The following is a 16019-nucleotide window of genomic DNA, read 5'->3' on the forward strand; positions in this document are numbered from 1 at the left end:
CTATAGCCCAGATATGGCAAAATCAAGCCATTTGAGTCACAACTGCTCCATATTTTTGCTGCATCCATAGTTCTGCAGTCACGACAGATGCCTACCACAGTGGCCACTCTGCAGACAGACCAGTGATGCGGGTTGTGGACTTTGCTGCGAAGTCTGGCCGACGAAGTGTGTTTACCAGCAAGTACCACATTTGACAACAAACACATAGGTATAGCCATTATCCATTAGAGGACATCAACCAGCAGCAGAGGAAGGGGGCATGATGATCTGTGAACTATTTTCTGGCGATAACATGTGTGTAAATAGTCTCAGAAATATCCTTCTGCCCCAGGCTAGATAAGCCAGTGCCTGGTCATTTAGCAGGCACTTCTCAACTCCCTGAGTGCAGAGAAGATCAGCCGGTCCAGTGGTGTTCCACCTCGACCATCCTCTCTTCCGCAATGATTGTGATACATCACTTCTGTTGTGTTATGCTATCTACCAGCTGCTAACAGCTGACTTTGACGTGGAACAGGTGTACAGGTATAGAGTTGTACGGCTATAGAGTTGAAGGGAACTCTGATTGTAGGAACTGGTAGTTATTTACTTTATCCACAGTAGGGATCCTCATTATTTTGTTGTTTTTGAAGAGTGCATTATTGTTGGTGGTTTATTGTAGTTTCCTTAATAAATAAGATGGCAAAATGAGTTGGTTCTCGCTCTGTAGATTTAGCAGTGGTGACAAGTTTGTTCAAATTCCTGTGTTGTTCCATTGTTTGTTGACATGGCTGAAGGTCTTCCAGGTTTAGATGTGCCATCAGCTCATGTCCTTGCACTGTTGGATCATGTTGAACACTCAAATGAACTTCTGATTGTGTCTGCAGCCTGTGACTAGTGTTCCTCTGGGACTTTCAGCATTGGCTGCTCCTGCTGTGTTCCCGCCATTTAACAAGTATATTGGACCATGGAGTAATTATGCAGCTCTGTTGGAACAACATTTCCTTGCCCATGGAATCATTGACAGCAGACAGCATCATACAATTTTTCTTGCATATGTGAGTCCTGACATTTATCGCTTACTGCAGCAGTTGCATCCAGAGGTAGAACCCCATGTTCCCCCTTATGAACAGCTGACTACCAGTTTAGCAGAGTATTTTGATGTTCAGGTAAACATTGTGGCAGCTCACCACAAGTTCTTCAGCTGTCAGAAACTTCCATCACAGTCTTACAGGGAATGGATCACTTGCCTTCAGGGGCTTTCCCAGAACTGCAGATTCTCTTGTGTCAGCCCGGGCTGTAAGCAGTTATGTGGTTCAGCCCTCATTCTTGACATGATTCTGGTCCACGCTCCTGACGATGCCCTGTGAAAGGATTTGTTGAAGCTGGACGATCTCTCCTTGGACACCTGTCTGTCACTCATTCATGCCCATTAACAGTCTTCCCATTCATTTGTGTTGCTCCATCCCTCACCACAGGTCTTTGCTGCACGGCAGCCCTGTCATCACTCAGAGCCATGGTCACTGGAGCTGTGGCCACGCTGACGGCCAGTGGCGGGTGCCCCCCCTTCCGCCTCCTCCTCCAGACCAGTTTACAGATTCTCAGGCTCAGCAACATCAGAGGTTGCTCTTCTATCATCAGTGCTTTGTTACACACCAGAACTGTGAATGTCATTTCTGGTGGGTGGTCTGTTCTGCCAGTGGGATGAAGGGTTATTCGCTAACCTTGGCCACTCCTCTTCATCAGTGGAGGTGGACCTCACAACATTGGATGCTCCGGACTCAGTCTTGGAGAATTCTGACCAGGTACCAACCGTATCCTTTGTCAAGATGGTCCTCCTACATGTGGTGGGATCCATTGCTCTGGTGGCCCAGATCAATGGGACTCCCCTCTGTTTCCTGTTGGTCACAGGGTCCTTGGCTACTATTACTGATGGCAACTCTCACTGCCGCTTGGGTACTCCGATGCTCCACTCATTCCTGATCCCCTTTAAGAGCTATAGTCATGACATTATCCATGTGCAGGGGTGGTACCTGGTGTGGGTGCGGTATCTCTTGCTTGATGTAACCGCCCGAGTTTTGGTCTTAGCTGTCCCCACAGCCAATAATCTGTTGGGGATGGATCTTTTTCATTCTCTTGGCATTGAGATCCATGATTCAGCCCTGGTGGTACAGTGTCCCCTGATGCCCTTTTACAGGAGCTTTTTGATTCCTTCCATGACATCTTCTCTGATTCTTCTCTGGGTGTGTCCAGTTTCGAAGCACACATAGAACTACTTCCCTCATGGTTCCAAAGTTTCACAAGGCTCATCCAGTGCCTTTGTTCCTGTGGGATGCCCTACACAAGGAACTGAGTTGCCTCAAGGAGGCTGGCTTTTTGACACCATTTCATGCCGAGCTTCGTTCATTGTCATCCTCAAAAACGAATGGGTCCCCCCGGTTATGTGGCGATTTTAAAGCCACCATCAATGCCCAGTCTGTCATTGACTCTCACCCTGTACCAAAGGTTGACAATATTCTGTCCAAGTTGGTGGGTGGCAAGATCTTCGCCAAGGTTGATCTTAGGGATACATACCTCCAGCTGCCAGTCAACCCTCCCTCTCAAGAGGTCCTCATCATCAATACTCCCTTTGGACTCTTCCAGTACAACCACCTGCCCTATCTTTGGGATAGCCAACACTCCAGTCATCTTTCAACACTTTCTGAAATCCCTGACTAAGGAGGTGCCCGGCACCGCCAATTACTCAGATGACATCTTAGTCACAGGGATCTCGGCTCCAGACTTGGCACGGAATCTTTGGCTATAATTTGAGGTTCTGCAAGCTGCAGGGTTGTGTTGCAACAGGGTCAAATGCCATTTTATGTGCCACAAGTGATCTATCTCGGCCGCGTCTTGACCACTGCAGGCATTCACTCAATGCTGCAATACCTCGAGGCCATTCAGCGGCTCCTGACATCGACAACCATCTCCTAGCTCAAATCCATCTTAGGTCAACTCAATTATTATCAGCATTTCATCCCACATGCTGTGGCTCTGGCAGAGCCTTTACATTGCCTGCTTCACAAGAATGTTCCATGAACCTGGTCACCGGAATTTGATTGGGCTTTCCGTCATCTCAAATCTGCTCTTCTCACTGCACCATGCCTCATCCTATACAATCCTGCCAAGCCTCTTATTTTAGCCACTGATGCATTGGATTATGGGCTGGGGTTGTGTTGTCTCATATTGATGATGGCACTGAGTCCTCAGTGGCTTTCCCCTCGAAAATCCTATCACATGCACAGTGCAACTATAGCCAAATTGAGAAGAAACCCTTAGTCATCATATATGGATTCAAGAAGTTCCACGACTTCATCTACAGCTGCTGGGTCACACTCTACATGGGCCACAAGCCCTTGTTCTCTGTGTTCGGTGCCACATCTGCCATCCCTATCCAAACCGCACACCACCTGCAGCACTGGGTGTTGTTCCTTGCAGGGAACACCTACTACAGCCGTTACTGGGCCACGGCCCTCCATACCAATGCTGATCTTCTTTCTCGACTTTCTGTGGGAAAGGATTCCAACTTCAATTCTTATCCAGTTGCTTGTTTCCATCTGGATGACATGGCTGCCTCCACCGTCACCACATTGCCACTGAATGCCTGGCTCATCGCACAGCGCATGGCCTTGGACCCAGTTCTCTAGACAGTTCTGCACTATGTTCAACTCAGGTGGCCCTTTGATTGTTGTCAAGTGTCAGCCCCGGAGGTTCAGGCTTACTGGCCTTGCTACAATGACTTGTCCATCCATGACAGGATTCTTCTGTTAGGGTACACTGATCGTTGGCTTGTCATGATACCGTCCTCCCTCCATCAGTGGGTCCTCTTGTCCTACATGTTTGGCACTGAGAGATCATCCTGACAAAGCACCTTGCTCGCCAACATGTCTATTGGTGGGGAATGGACAGCGACATCACCTGCATGGTGGGCTCTTGCTCCTGCTGTCAGCATCAGCAGTCGGGGATACCACAATCCCTGCTTCCGTGGCCTGCAATCACCGCCCCGTGCTCCCAGCACCATCTGGATTTTGTGGGTCCATTCCAACGGTCCTAATGACTCTGCTTCTGCAGTCACCACAGATGCCTACTGCAGTGGCATCTCTGCAGACAGACTCTGCTGAAAAGTCTGGCCAACACAAGAGTGTTTACCGGCAAGTACCACAGTTGACAACAAACACATATTGTATAGCCAACAATCATGAGAGCATCAACCAGCAGCAGAGGAAGGAGGCGTGATGATCAATGAACTATTTTCTGAATGAGATGTTCACTCTGCAGCAGAGTATGCATGATATGAAACTTGCTGGCAGATTAAACCTGTGTGCCAGACCGAGACTCGAACTTGGGACCTGGCAGAATTAAAGCTGTGAGAGGAGGTCGTGAGTCATGCCTAGAGAGCTCAGTCAGTAGAGTACTTACCCGGAAGGGCGTAAGTCCTGAGTTCAAATCTCGGTCCAGCATACAGTTTTAATCTGCAAGGAAGTTTCATATCGGTGCACACTCCAGTGCAGAGTGAAAATCTCATTCTGAAAACATCCCCAGGCTGTGGTTAAGCCTTGTCTCTGCAGTGTCCTTTCTTCCAGGAGGAAGTTCTGCAAGATTCAAAGAAGAGCTTCTGTGATGTCTGGAAGCTAGGAGATGAGGTACTGATGGAGTTAAAGCTGTGAGGATGGGTCATGAGTCATGCTTGGGTAGTTCAGTCAGTGGAGCACTTGCTCACGATAGGCAAGGGTCCCAAGTTCGAGTATTGGTCTGGCACTCAGTTTTAATCTGCCAGGAAGTTTTGAAATATTTTCTGGCAATCACCTGGGGCTAGATAAGCCAGCACCTGACCACTCAGCAAGCAGTTCTTGACTTGTTGAGTGAAAAAAAGATCAGCCGATTCAACGATGTGCACCTTGACCATCTTACTCTTCCACAATGGTTATGAGATGTCACTTCCGTCATGGTACGCTATCTACTAGCTCCTAACAGCTGACTTTGATGTGTAACATTTGTACAGGTATAGAGTAGAAGGAAACTCTGATTGTAAGAATTGGTAGTTGTTTACTTGATCCACAGAAGGAATCCTTATTGTTTTCTTGATTTTAAAGAGTGTGTTACTGTCTACAAATGCTAGAAATTTAGGTTTGCCTTTCCTTAATCTTTCTTCTAAGATAAGTCGTAAGGTCAGTATTGCCTCACGTGTTCCAATTATTTCTTCTTTGGGATTGGAATTATTATATTCTTCTTGAAGTCTGAGGGTATTTCGCCTGTCTCATTCATATTGCTCACCAGATTGTAGAGTTTTGTCAGTATTGGCTCTCCCAAGGCTGTCAGTAGTTCTAATGGAATGTCTACTCCCGGGGCCTTGTTTCGACTCAGGTCTTTCAGTGCTCTGTCAAACTCTTCATGCAGTATCATATCGCCCATTTCATCTTCATCTACATCCTCTTCCATTTCCATAATATTGTCCTCAAGAACATCGCCCTTGTATAGACCCTCTATATACTCCTTCCACCTTTCTGCTTTCCCTTCTCTGCTTAGAACTGGGTTTCCATCTGAGCTCTTGATGTTCATACAAGTGGTTCTCTTATTTCCAAAGGTCTCTTTAATTTTCCTGTAGGCAGTACCTATCTTACTGCTAGTGAGATAAGCCTCCACATCCTTACATTTGTCCTCTCGCCATCCCTGTTTAGCCATTTTGCATTTCCTATCGATCAGATTTTTGAGACGTTTGTATTCCTTTTTGCCTGCTTCATTTACTGCATTTTTATATTTTCTCCTTTCATCAATTAAATTCAATATTTCTTCTGTTACTCAAGGATTTCTACTAGCCCTCGTCTTTTTACCTACTTGATCCTCTGCTGCCTTCACTACTTCATCCCTCAAAGCTATCCATTCTTCTTCTATTGTATTTCTTTCCCCCATTCCTGTCAATTGCTCCCTTGTGCTCTCCCTGAAACTCTGTACAACCTCTGGTTCTTTTAGTTTATCGAGGTCCATCTCTTTAAATTCCCACCTTTTTGCAGTTTCTTCAGTTTTAATCTACAGGTCATAACCAATAGATTGTGGTCAGAGTCCACATCTGCCCCTGGAAATGTCTTACAATTTAAAACCTGGTTCCTAAATCTCTGTCTTACCATTATATAATCTATCTGATAACTTTTAGTAACTCGAGGGTTCTTCCATGTACACAACCTTCTTTTATGATTCTTAAACCAAGTATTAGCTATGATTAAGTTGTGCTCTGTGCAAAATTCTACCAGACAGCTTCCTCTTTCATTTATTAGGCCCAATCCATATTCACCTACTACATTTCCTTCTCTCCCTTTTCCTACACTCGAATTCCAGTCGCCCATGACTATTAAATTTTCGTCTCCCTTCACTATCTGAATAATTTCTTTTATTTCATCATACATTTCTTCAATTTCTTCGTCATCTGTAGAGCTAGTTGGCATATAAACTTGTACTACTGTAGTAGGTGTGGGCTTCGTATCTATCTTGACCACAATAATGCGTTCACTATGCTGTTTGTAGTAGCTTACCCACATTCCTATTTTCCTATTCATTATTAAACCTACTCCTGCATTACCCCTATTTGATTTAGTGTTTATAACCCTGTAGTCACCTGACCAAAAGTCTTGTTCATCCTGCCACCGAACTTCACTAATTCCCACTATATCTATCTTTAACCTATCCATTTCCATTTTTAAATTTTCTAACCTACCTGCCCGATTAAAGGATCTGACATTCCATGCTTCGATCCGTAGAACGCCAGTTTTCTTTCTCCTGATAATGATATCCTCTTGAGTAGTCCCCGCCCGGAGATCCGAATGGGGGACTATTTTACCTCTGGAATATTGTACCCCAGAGGATGTCATCATCATTTAATCATACAGTAAAGCTGCATGCCCTTGGGAAAAATGACGGCCATAGTTTCCCCTTGCTTTCAGCCGTTCACAGTACCAGCACAGCAAGGCCATTTCGGTTATTGTTACAAGGTCAGATCAGTCAATCATCCAGACTGTTGCCCTTGCAACTACTGAAAAGGCTGCTGCCCCTCTTCAGGAACCACACGTTTGTCTAGCCTATCAACAGATATCTCTCTGTTGTGGTTTTACCTACGGTACAGCTATCTGTATCGCTGAGGCACGCAAGCCTCCCTACCAACGGCAAGGTCCATGGTTCATGGTCCATCATAACATAATGATACTGCATCATAATATGGGGAAATGCAGCCCTTATACCAAGAGAATGGTTTGTGAAGCTATAGAAGAAGGCTGTCAGGTGGATTAAAAACTTGACCTTGAGACACAGATAAATTTAGAAAACTAGTTGTAAAAGAAAACATCACATATGACAGAAATCTAGAAAACAAATACATTTAGAAATAAATTTAAAAATTACTTAACTTCATCCTGTTTATACAGTGTAAAACACAATTTAGAAACAATTTATCAGAGAGGATATATTTCTAACAGGAACATCATTATGAAGTAAAGTACATATGTAAGCAAAAATAATATATACTACTTAAATTAGTTTTCTCCTGCTAATTTTATCTTTTTTCCAGTAACTGAAGTACATTTTAGACTGCTGAAGATAGGCTCACAAAGGCAGATCTTGGTTGAATGGTGTGAGTAAGATGATATAGATGTATATATCTGTATGTGTTTTGAAAGCAAGTAGTCTATTTATACTTATAATATGCTTATATGTTTCTGTGTAACTTTGCATGTCTAATATCATATTCTAGAATGTTAAATGACAATTAAATGCATCATTAATATTATTATTGCTACTACCACTAATACTATTACTACTACTGCTAGTATTACTACTACTACTACTACTACTACTACTACTACTACCACCACCACCACCAACACCAACACACCATCATCACTACAAATGAAACATTCACTGATTTCCAAATTATATAAAAAATAAATCTGATGCAAAGTTATTGACTGTCTGGAATTGACAATACAAAAAAGCTTCCATGGAAATCTTCTGGATTTCTGACCTTCTCATGTTATAAAATGTACCAAAATATTGGTCACTATTACAAGCTGTTTTTCTATAGCATGTTGTGTACCAGTGGACAATCACATGATGCAAGCTACTTGAAATACTGGTCAAAATGTTAATTCATTTCACATCATGATGCAATTACAAATCAAGAAGAATTTGCAGAAGCTGACTCCGGCCACAAAATTCTATATTCATTAAAAGCTTTTAATTCATTTTCAGAAATTAAGAATGTCAGAGTTTTTAACATATTAAGCATGTAGCTTTCATGACAATTAATTGTGGCATATCTTTAAACAATAGTGCAAAAAAAGTGATGTACCTGTTTATTCCATTCAGTTTTGAACAATATTTGCGAGAAAAAAGTATTCCTCCACCCCAAGCAGCATCTACATGCATCCACAGAGAATGTTTTGCACACAAATCAGCAATAGGGTTTAATGGATCAATTGCACCCAACACTGTTGTGCCTGTATGCCGAATCAAAGAACAGCATTCAGGTTTTTGTTTTTTCAGTAATGAGCAATCAACAAATTACATATGAATAAAATAACTGTATATCCTAAAAATATGCAGAAATCTGTTACACTTTTAGAAACGTTTTATCAGGCATTCCATTAACCTCAACAAAGAAGGTACTTTCATGAACAGAATGAGTCAAGGACAATAAATACAAGGACATATCATGCTGTGATTGTGTGCTACAACACAGAAAAGTGTTTACTTGCAAAAGATGGATCATTATTGCGTATAATGCTAACTTACTTATTTACAAACACAGTTTGGTGTGATGTGTAAGAACAGACAATTACAGAATAACAGCTGTATGTTATATTTCTACAACAGATGTCACTTTTAGCAAAGACATCTTCTGTTATTGTACAAAATCACTACTACACTATAGCTGCAGAGAGAGCAATGTAGCTGCACAGGAGGAGGTGGTGGGTGGGGGAGGGGGCAATGTAGCTGCATGTGTCACACCCCCTCCCTCCCTCCAAACACACACAAAATAGCTCATTAAAGGATTCACCCAAAATTTAGCAAAGTTTTCATTATCTTTGTGTGCCTGTTGATGATTCAAAATTTCTGCTGCTTGGTGAGTTGCCTCCTTCACTCCCAAATTATGTGCATTTCCTTTGCAGCTGGCTATCAAAATGTTTGTGTATGACTTTCACATGTATTCTCTGCAACTAGAAAATATTATAAATATATCACTTTTATATATATGACAACATTATGAAAATGATAGTATGAGTAGTCATGTGTGTGAGTTATGATTGATTGCATGAAAAGTGTGTGTGTGAGTGGGGGGGGGGGGGGGGGGGGGGAGGGAGGCATGTGCACACATTGTCTGATTTAGAAGAGATCTTTTGGCCAAAATCTCAAATGCTTAGCAATTTCTTGTTGTGCCTGTCTGCGACTCAAAATCTCTATTCTTTTCATAACATAGCCATTATGTTTGTGGCAAAAATGTTTATGACTTATATATTCTGCATGATAAATCCAATTGGCAATGAACATGTCACTTCAATCCTTCCATTACCAGTAGGAATGACACCAGAAGTAATTAGTACTGTTTCAGTATTAAATTCAAAAGAAACAGAAATAACATAATGGGAAGCTACAGCTTATGTTGTCTCAGCACTCATCAGTGACACTGATTTCATCTCAAGTAGTATTTACCCTTCTTAATTAAACCATGGCCTGTATTTGTGGGACCTTCAGCATCATTTCTGTGCTTTCTAGGTAACATCTTCTGAATTGCAGAATTAATTTTTCTCTAGTAGTCTTTTCTAGACATACTGTGTTTGTTAAATAATGTAAATTATTTGGTCAAACCCGATTCCATTTTTTTACAATTTTAATGTGTTGTCTGTATATTGTATCAGTAACATGCAAGTAATGGTAAATTTAACTATTTACTGCAACTACGTTTTGTGGATGAGATACATCTGCACACACAAACACACACACACACACACACACACACACACACACACACACACACACACACTCTCTCTCTCTCTCTCTCTCTCTCTTCTTTCATGAGTCTATAAAGGAGGTAATCATTACTTATACTGAAATTATCCCAAGTCGTCTTGCAGCAGCTGGTGCAGGCAACCAATGCAGTCACATAGACTCTCAACAGTCTTAGTCATCACTGTAAATTTGTGGATGCTAATTAGACGTGGGTTCCTCAACTAGAGACATACTTATTAGGTCCTTTGAAAGCAAGGATGTCTGCATTGTGGTGATGAAAGCATCACATACCTCTTGGGAGGATGTTTTGACAGCTGTTTAGGTCTTACAAGTTGAGCAAGTCACTGGACTGCTCTTACAAAAATAGAAACACACTGATGTGACAAAAAGCCAACACTGTGGCTCCATACATAGCAAATAGATCTCACATTAAACTATAACAATAAACACCAGTCCCTCAATACTGCTTGGATACACCATATTTTGTTGATAACAACTACTGCATGTGCCTCCCGATCAGTACAGCATAGAATTCCATGCCAGCTGTGGCCACATTGTTCTGCTTGTTTCTGAAAGGATATGATGAACGAGTGTCTCTACCAAAGCAAGGAATGCACATATTGCTGCAAAACAGATCTCTTACTTAGTGTATACTGTAGCGGTACTACACAAAACCTTACTTTTCTTACCGACAATGCACTATAAGTACTCACCATTATGACATCAAACCCAGAAACAGGCAAACCAAATAAACTAATGAGCACTTGCAGGTTGTTTCGTACTCTATTCCAGGTGGACAGAGGTCCATAATTCTGTCTAATAAGTTAGACAACATATATTTGTCTTGTTTTTACAGTGCTTAGAATAATGGTTTGATACTTATAATGGGCAGCATATGTCTATTTTAAGGGACAAATAAAAACAGAAATCCCATATAAGACAGTTGATGGTACGCTATCATTCGTAGCAATTTCATGGATGACTTTAGAAAATATTTTTTGGCTTGATGCATTTAAGGCTTTTCACTTCACTATCCAGGAACAGATTAATTTGATATCTAGAGTAATTTGTTTTCAGGTTCTAAATGATTCACAAGTTTACAGATCTGTTTCTTCTTATTTGAGTCAGACATTATCTCTCAAAGCTCTAATAACATTACAACCTTAGCTGACACCTATGTTTCCTTGGGCTTTCCCCACACTCTATACAATCAAAGACTTGGTGACATACATTTACTCTGACGAGCGAAAGAAACTGGTACACTTGACTAATATTGGTAGGGCTCCCAAGACACACAGAAGTGCCACTACACATCATAGCATGGACTCGGTTAATGTCTGAAGTAGTGCTAAAGGGAAATGACACCATGAATCCTGCATGGCTGACCAAGTGAGGTGGTGCAGTGGTTAGCACACTGGACTTGAATTCAGGAGGATAATGGTTCAATCCCATTTCCGGCCATCCTGATTTAGGTTTTCCGTGATTTCCCTAAATCGCTCCAGGGAAATGCAGGGATGGTTCCTTTGAAAGGGCATGGCTGACATCATTCCCTGTCCTCCCCTAATCCGATGAGACTGATGACCTCGCTGTTTGGTCTATTCCCCCAAACAACCCAACCCAACCTGCATGGCTGTCCATAAATCCATAAGGGTATGAAGGGTGAAGATCTCTTCTAAACGGCACATTGTGAGGCAGCCCAGATATGCTCAATAATGTTCATGTCTGGGGAGTTTGTTGGCCAGAGGAAGCGTTCAAACTCAGAAGAGTGTTCCTGGAGCCACTCTGTAGCAATTCTGGACATGTGTGGTGTCGCATTGTCCTTCTGGAATTGCCCAAGTCCGTCAAATGCACAATTGACATGAATGGATGCAGGTGATCAGACAGGACACCTGTCAAAATCATATTTAGATGTATCAGGGGTCCCTATCACTACAACTGTACATGCCCCACACCATTACAGAGCCTCCACCAGCTTGAACAGTCCCCTGCTGACATACATTGTTCATGGATTCTTGAGGTTGCCTCCATACCTATACACATCCATCCACTCGATACACTCTGAAATAAGACTCATCCGAGCAGACAACATGTTTCCAGTCATCAACAGTCCAATTTTGGGGTTGACAGGTCCAGGTGAGGAGTAAAGCTTCATGTTATGTGGTCATCAAGGGTACATGAGTGGGCCTTGACTCTGAAAGTCCATATCAATGATGTTTCGTTGAATGGTTCACACACTGAAACTTGTTGATGGCTCAGCATTGAAATCTGCAGCAGTTTGCAGAAGGGTTGCACTTCTGCCATGTTGAATGATTCTCTTTGGTTATTGTGGTCCCGTTCCTGCAGGGTCTTTTTCTGGCCGTGGTGATGTCAGAGATTTGATGTTTCACAGGATTCCTGATATTCACGTACTTCATTGCTACCTCAGAGATGCTGTGCCTCACTCCTGGTGTGCTGACTATAACACCACATTCAAGCTCACTTAAATCTTGATAACATGCCATTGTAGCAGCAGTAACCAATCTAACAACTGCATCAGACACTTCTTGTCTTATATATACATTGCTGACTGCAGCGTTGCATTCTGCCTGTTTACATATCTCTGTATTTGAATACACATGCATATACCAGTTTCTTTGGCACTTCCGTGTATATCACCTCAACTGAACATATCTTTTCTAGGTCGTGGACAATTTTACTGTGAAAATTAAGAAAGAAAATGAACATTGTAACTATGTGGAAATTTCATAGCCACTATTAATGCCTAAGTAGTTATCAATATAATTCACACACTAACAAGCTAACAACAGCACAGTGGCTGATTGGGGTGATCATCAATGCATTTCCCATTTACGGTTACTCCCAGCAGCCTACATGTCAAGTTTCAGATTGGACTGCACAAACAGCCTCCACTAACGCAGGTCAAAGACTCAAGAAAAGGAAAGAAGATGTGAATCAGTGATTTCTCCCACAAGGAGCAGAAATCTTACAACCCTCTAACAACACGTACAAAAATGGCTTCATTAAAGTCAATGTAAGCAGATGAGTAGGTTTTTCAAGTACAGAAGCAAAAAACTGTATGCATCTCTGATTTGAAAATTACAAATTAGGCAAAACTTTACTCCTGGCATGTGATGTTTCTCAGCACAGGATGATTGCAGTTCTGTTGTACAGAGATACTGGTGAAATTGTGCATCTAATTGCATAATAAACAAAAATTCTGGCTCCTGTGCACACAAATTAGCCACAGATACAGAAGGAATAATTGGACATTATACAACAATGTGCAACTTTTGAATTTTCTTTCATGAAATTTCAAGTTACTAATCAACTACAAACCGATGTTAGTTTTTCTCATCCTATAGAGATCATTTTCTTGAAAAGATGTGTCCTGCTCCCCTACCCTCCCCCCCCCCCCCCCCCCCCCCCTTAGCATCACAATTCTGATGTTGACACATACACTGAGACAATATGAGAAACAGGAGTGTAAAAAGTTTCTGTACTGACAGTCCAACATTGCTTCAGCACAGGGAGGTGTCAACACAGCCCAGCCAAAAGCCATAAACATTTCAACATGATTGGTCAGTCACTAAAAGAGAGACATAGATACTTCTGTGCAAGAGAGGGTACATGTTCAGTAGAAAAGTGTAAGACAAGTATGACCAAACTGCCTTTTTTGCTCTTATAACATTAAGATGCACTAAGTAGAATGCAACACTGCCTATCAAGAACCTGAAGGAGCAATTACAGTACAGAAACAAAACTGTTAAGCAAATGTAGCAGAACTAGATGAACTGACCACTCATAATAAACTGTACTGATTTAATTATTATGAATGACATCATGTAGCAAATCCTCTGCTCAGTCCAGTAAACATGCTGACCAGGTAACTTAGGAATAGTCAATCAGTGGGATAGATAGTCTGCATGTCATTCACAATTGATTCTGTGATTATTGTATTGTAACATCTTGTGTAAGATTGTTCCATTACTGTCACACTGTGCCTATCATACTCATGCTGTTTGTCATAAAGACAGCAATTCCATACCCTTGAATAACTGATGCCAGAGTCCTGGACTGAAGCTGTCACTGATGGATAGTCCGTGGTTCCATTAACATTGTTCCAGTTCATGGTACAAGTTGGTCTGACACTTTGGCATTCTATGGACCAAAGGGCCTACCAAGCAGTTGGGCTATGATCAGTGTACATCAGACATCACAGAACCTGGCAATGCAGGCAGTCATGAGAGAGGGACAGAGCACTTTCTGGGCAGTGTAATAATTAATCTTGTTTTATTTGCATAAGATGATGCCTCACTGGTCCTCAGATCTATTATCCTGAAAAAACAGGGGATGTCAATCCCAGAAGTGGTTCCTACTTGACACGCCAATGGAGGGTTGTCAGCAAAAAACATCTACAACAGCCACATAGGTATAGGTCGAGTCAGAAAGAAGCATTGTTACTTGGTCACAGAAAACTGCATTTCTGCCATGTCTGGAATAGCATTAAAAGACTGGAAAGTAACTTTTAGAAGACCAAGTGGATTTGTCTTAGTTTACAGCATGTACAGAAATAACAAGAAAAATGTAGATGGAACATCATTACAATCAGTGTATCAACTTCTAGTGTTATCTTGATACTAGTGCTCATTTGTGCAGCTTATGCTTATCCAAAAAGGAAAATCACTCATGTGAATGATGCACCATTCATGATATCCCCATGGAATGGATTCACAGTAGCATGTAAGAAATGCAAGAAAAAATGTATTAAGAACCATACTAGGAAGATAATGATATATCAGGTTAAGACCTTTATTGCTGCTTTAGAATCAGAAATTCAGAGTAAAAGAAATTGTAATTATTTAAGATATTAAACTAACAGACAAGGGAAAAAGTAAAATTTAGGACAAATTTTGTTGAAGAGGAGGATAGTGTCATACACTGACATAGTGTGGAAAAGGTGGAGCAAAAATCTTCCAAGTCCCCACAGCCCAGCATTGCTTCAGCACAGGGAGGTATCAACAAAGACCAGCTGCAGGATATAAACATTTAAACATGGTTAGTCAATCATCAATAGAATGATATTGACACTTCTGCATGAGAGAGGGAGCGAGCTCAGGCAGAAAAATGTAAGACAACATGCACCAAACTGCCTATGTTGCTCTTGTAACATTAAGTAAGATCCACTAAATAGAATGCATCAATGCCTATTGGCGACATGACAGAGCAGTTACAGTACTGAAATGAACCCATTAAGTAAATATACAGGGTGTTTCAAAAATGACCAGTATATTTGAAACGGCAATACATACTAAACGAGCAGCGATAGAAATACACCGTTTGTTGCAATATGCTTGGGACAACAGTACATTTTCAGGCAGACAAACTTTCAAAATTACAGTATTTACAATTGTCAACAACAGATGGCGCTGCGGTCTGGGAAACGCTATAGTATGATATTTTCCACACATCCACCATGCGTAGCAATAATATGGCGTAGTCTCTGAATGAAATTACCCGAAACCTTTGACAACGTGTCTGGCGGAATGGCTTCACATGCAGATGAGATGTACTGCTTCAGCTGTTCAATTGTTTCTGGTTTCTGGCAGTACACCTGGTCTTTTAAGTGTCCCCACAGAAAGAAGTCACAGGGGTTCATGTCTGGCGAATAGGGAGGCCAATCCACGCCGCCTCCTGTATGTTTCGGATAGCCCAAAGCAATCACACGATCATCGAAATATTCATTCAGGAAATTAAAGATGTCAGCCGTGCGATGTGGCCAGGCACCATCTTGCATAAACCACGAGGTGTTCGCAGTGTCGTCTAAGGCAGTTTGTACCGCCACAAATTCATGAAGAATGTCCAGATAGCGTGATGCAGTAATCGTTTCGGATCTGAAAAATGGGCCAATGATTCCTTTGGAAGAAATGTCGGCCCAGACCAGTACTTTTTGAGGATGCAGGGACGATGGGACTGCAACAGGGGGCTTTTCGATTCCCCATATGCACCAGTTC

At 41.8% G+C, this 16019-nt stretch overlaps 1 protein-coding gene across 1 annotated transcript in view; it reads right to left on the reverse strand.

The window, feature by feature from the left end:
* LOC126348887 (cysteine sulfinic acid decarboxylase-like) overlaps positions 1-16019 on the reverse strand; it is a 117938-nt gene that overhangs the window by 22753 nt on the left and 79166 nt on the right. The window contains exon 4 of the mRNA XM_050002391.1: positions 8351-8498. Within this exon, the coding sequence (XP_049858348.1) occupies positions 8351-8498 (148 nt within the window). The remainder of the gene's footprint in view (positions 1-8350; positions 8499-16019) is intronic.

Source organism: Schistocerca gregaria, chromosome 1 (assembly GCF_023897955.1).
Source record: "Schistocerca gregaria isolate iqSchGreg1 chromosome 1, iqSchGreg1.2, whole genome shotgun sequence".
Lineage (NCBI taxonomy): Eukaryota > Metazoa > Arthropoda > Insecta > Orthoptera > Acrididae > Schistocerca > Schistocerca gregaria.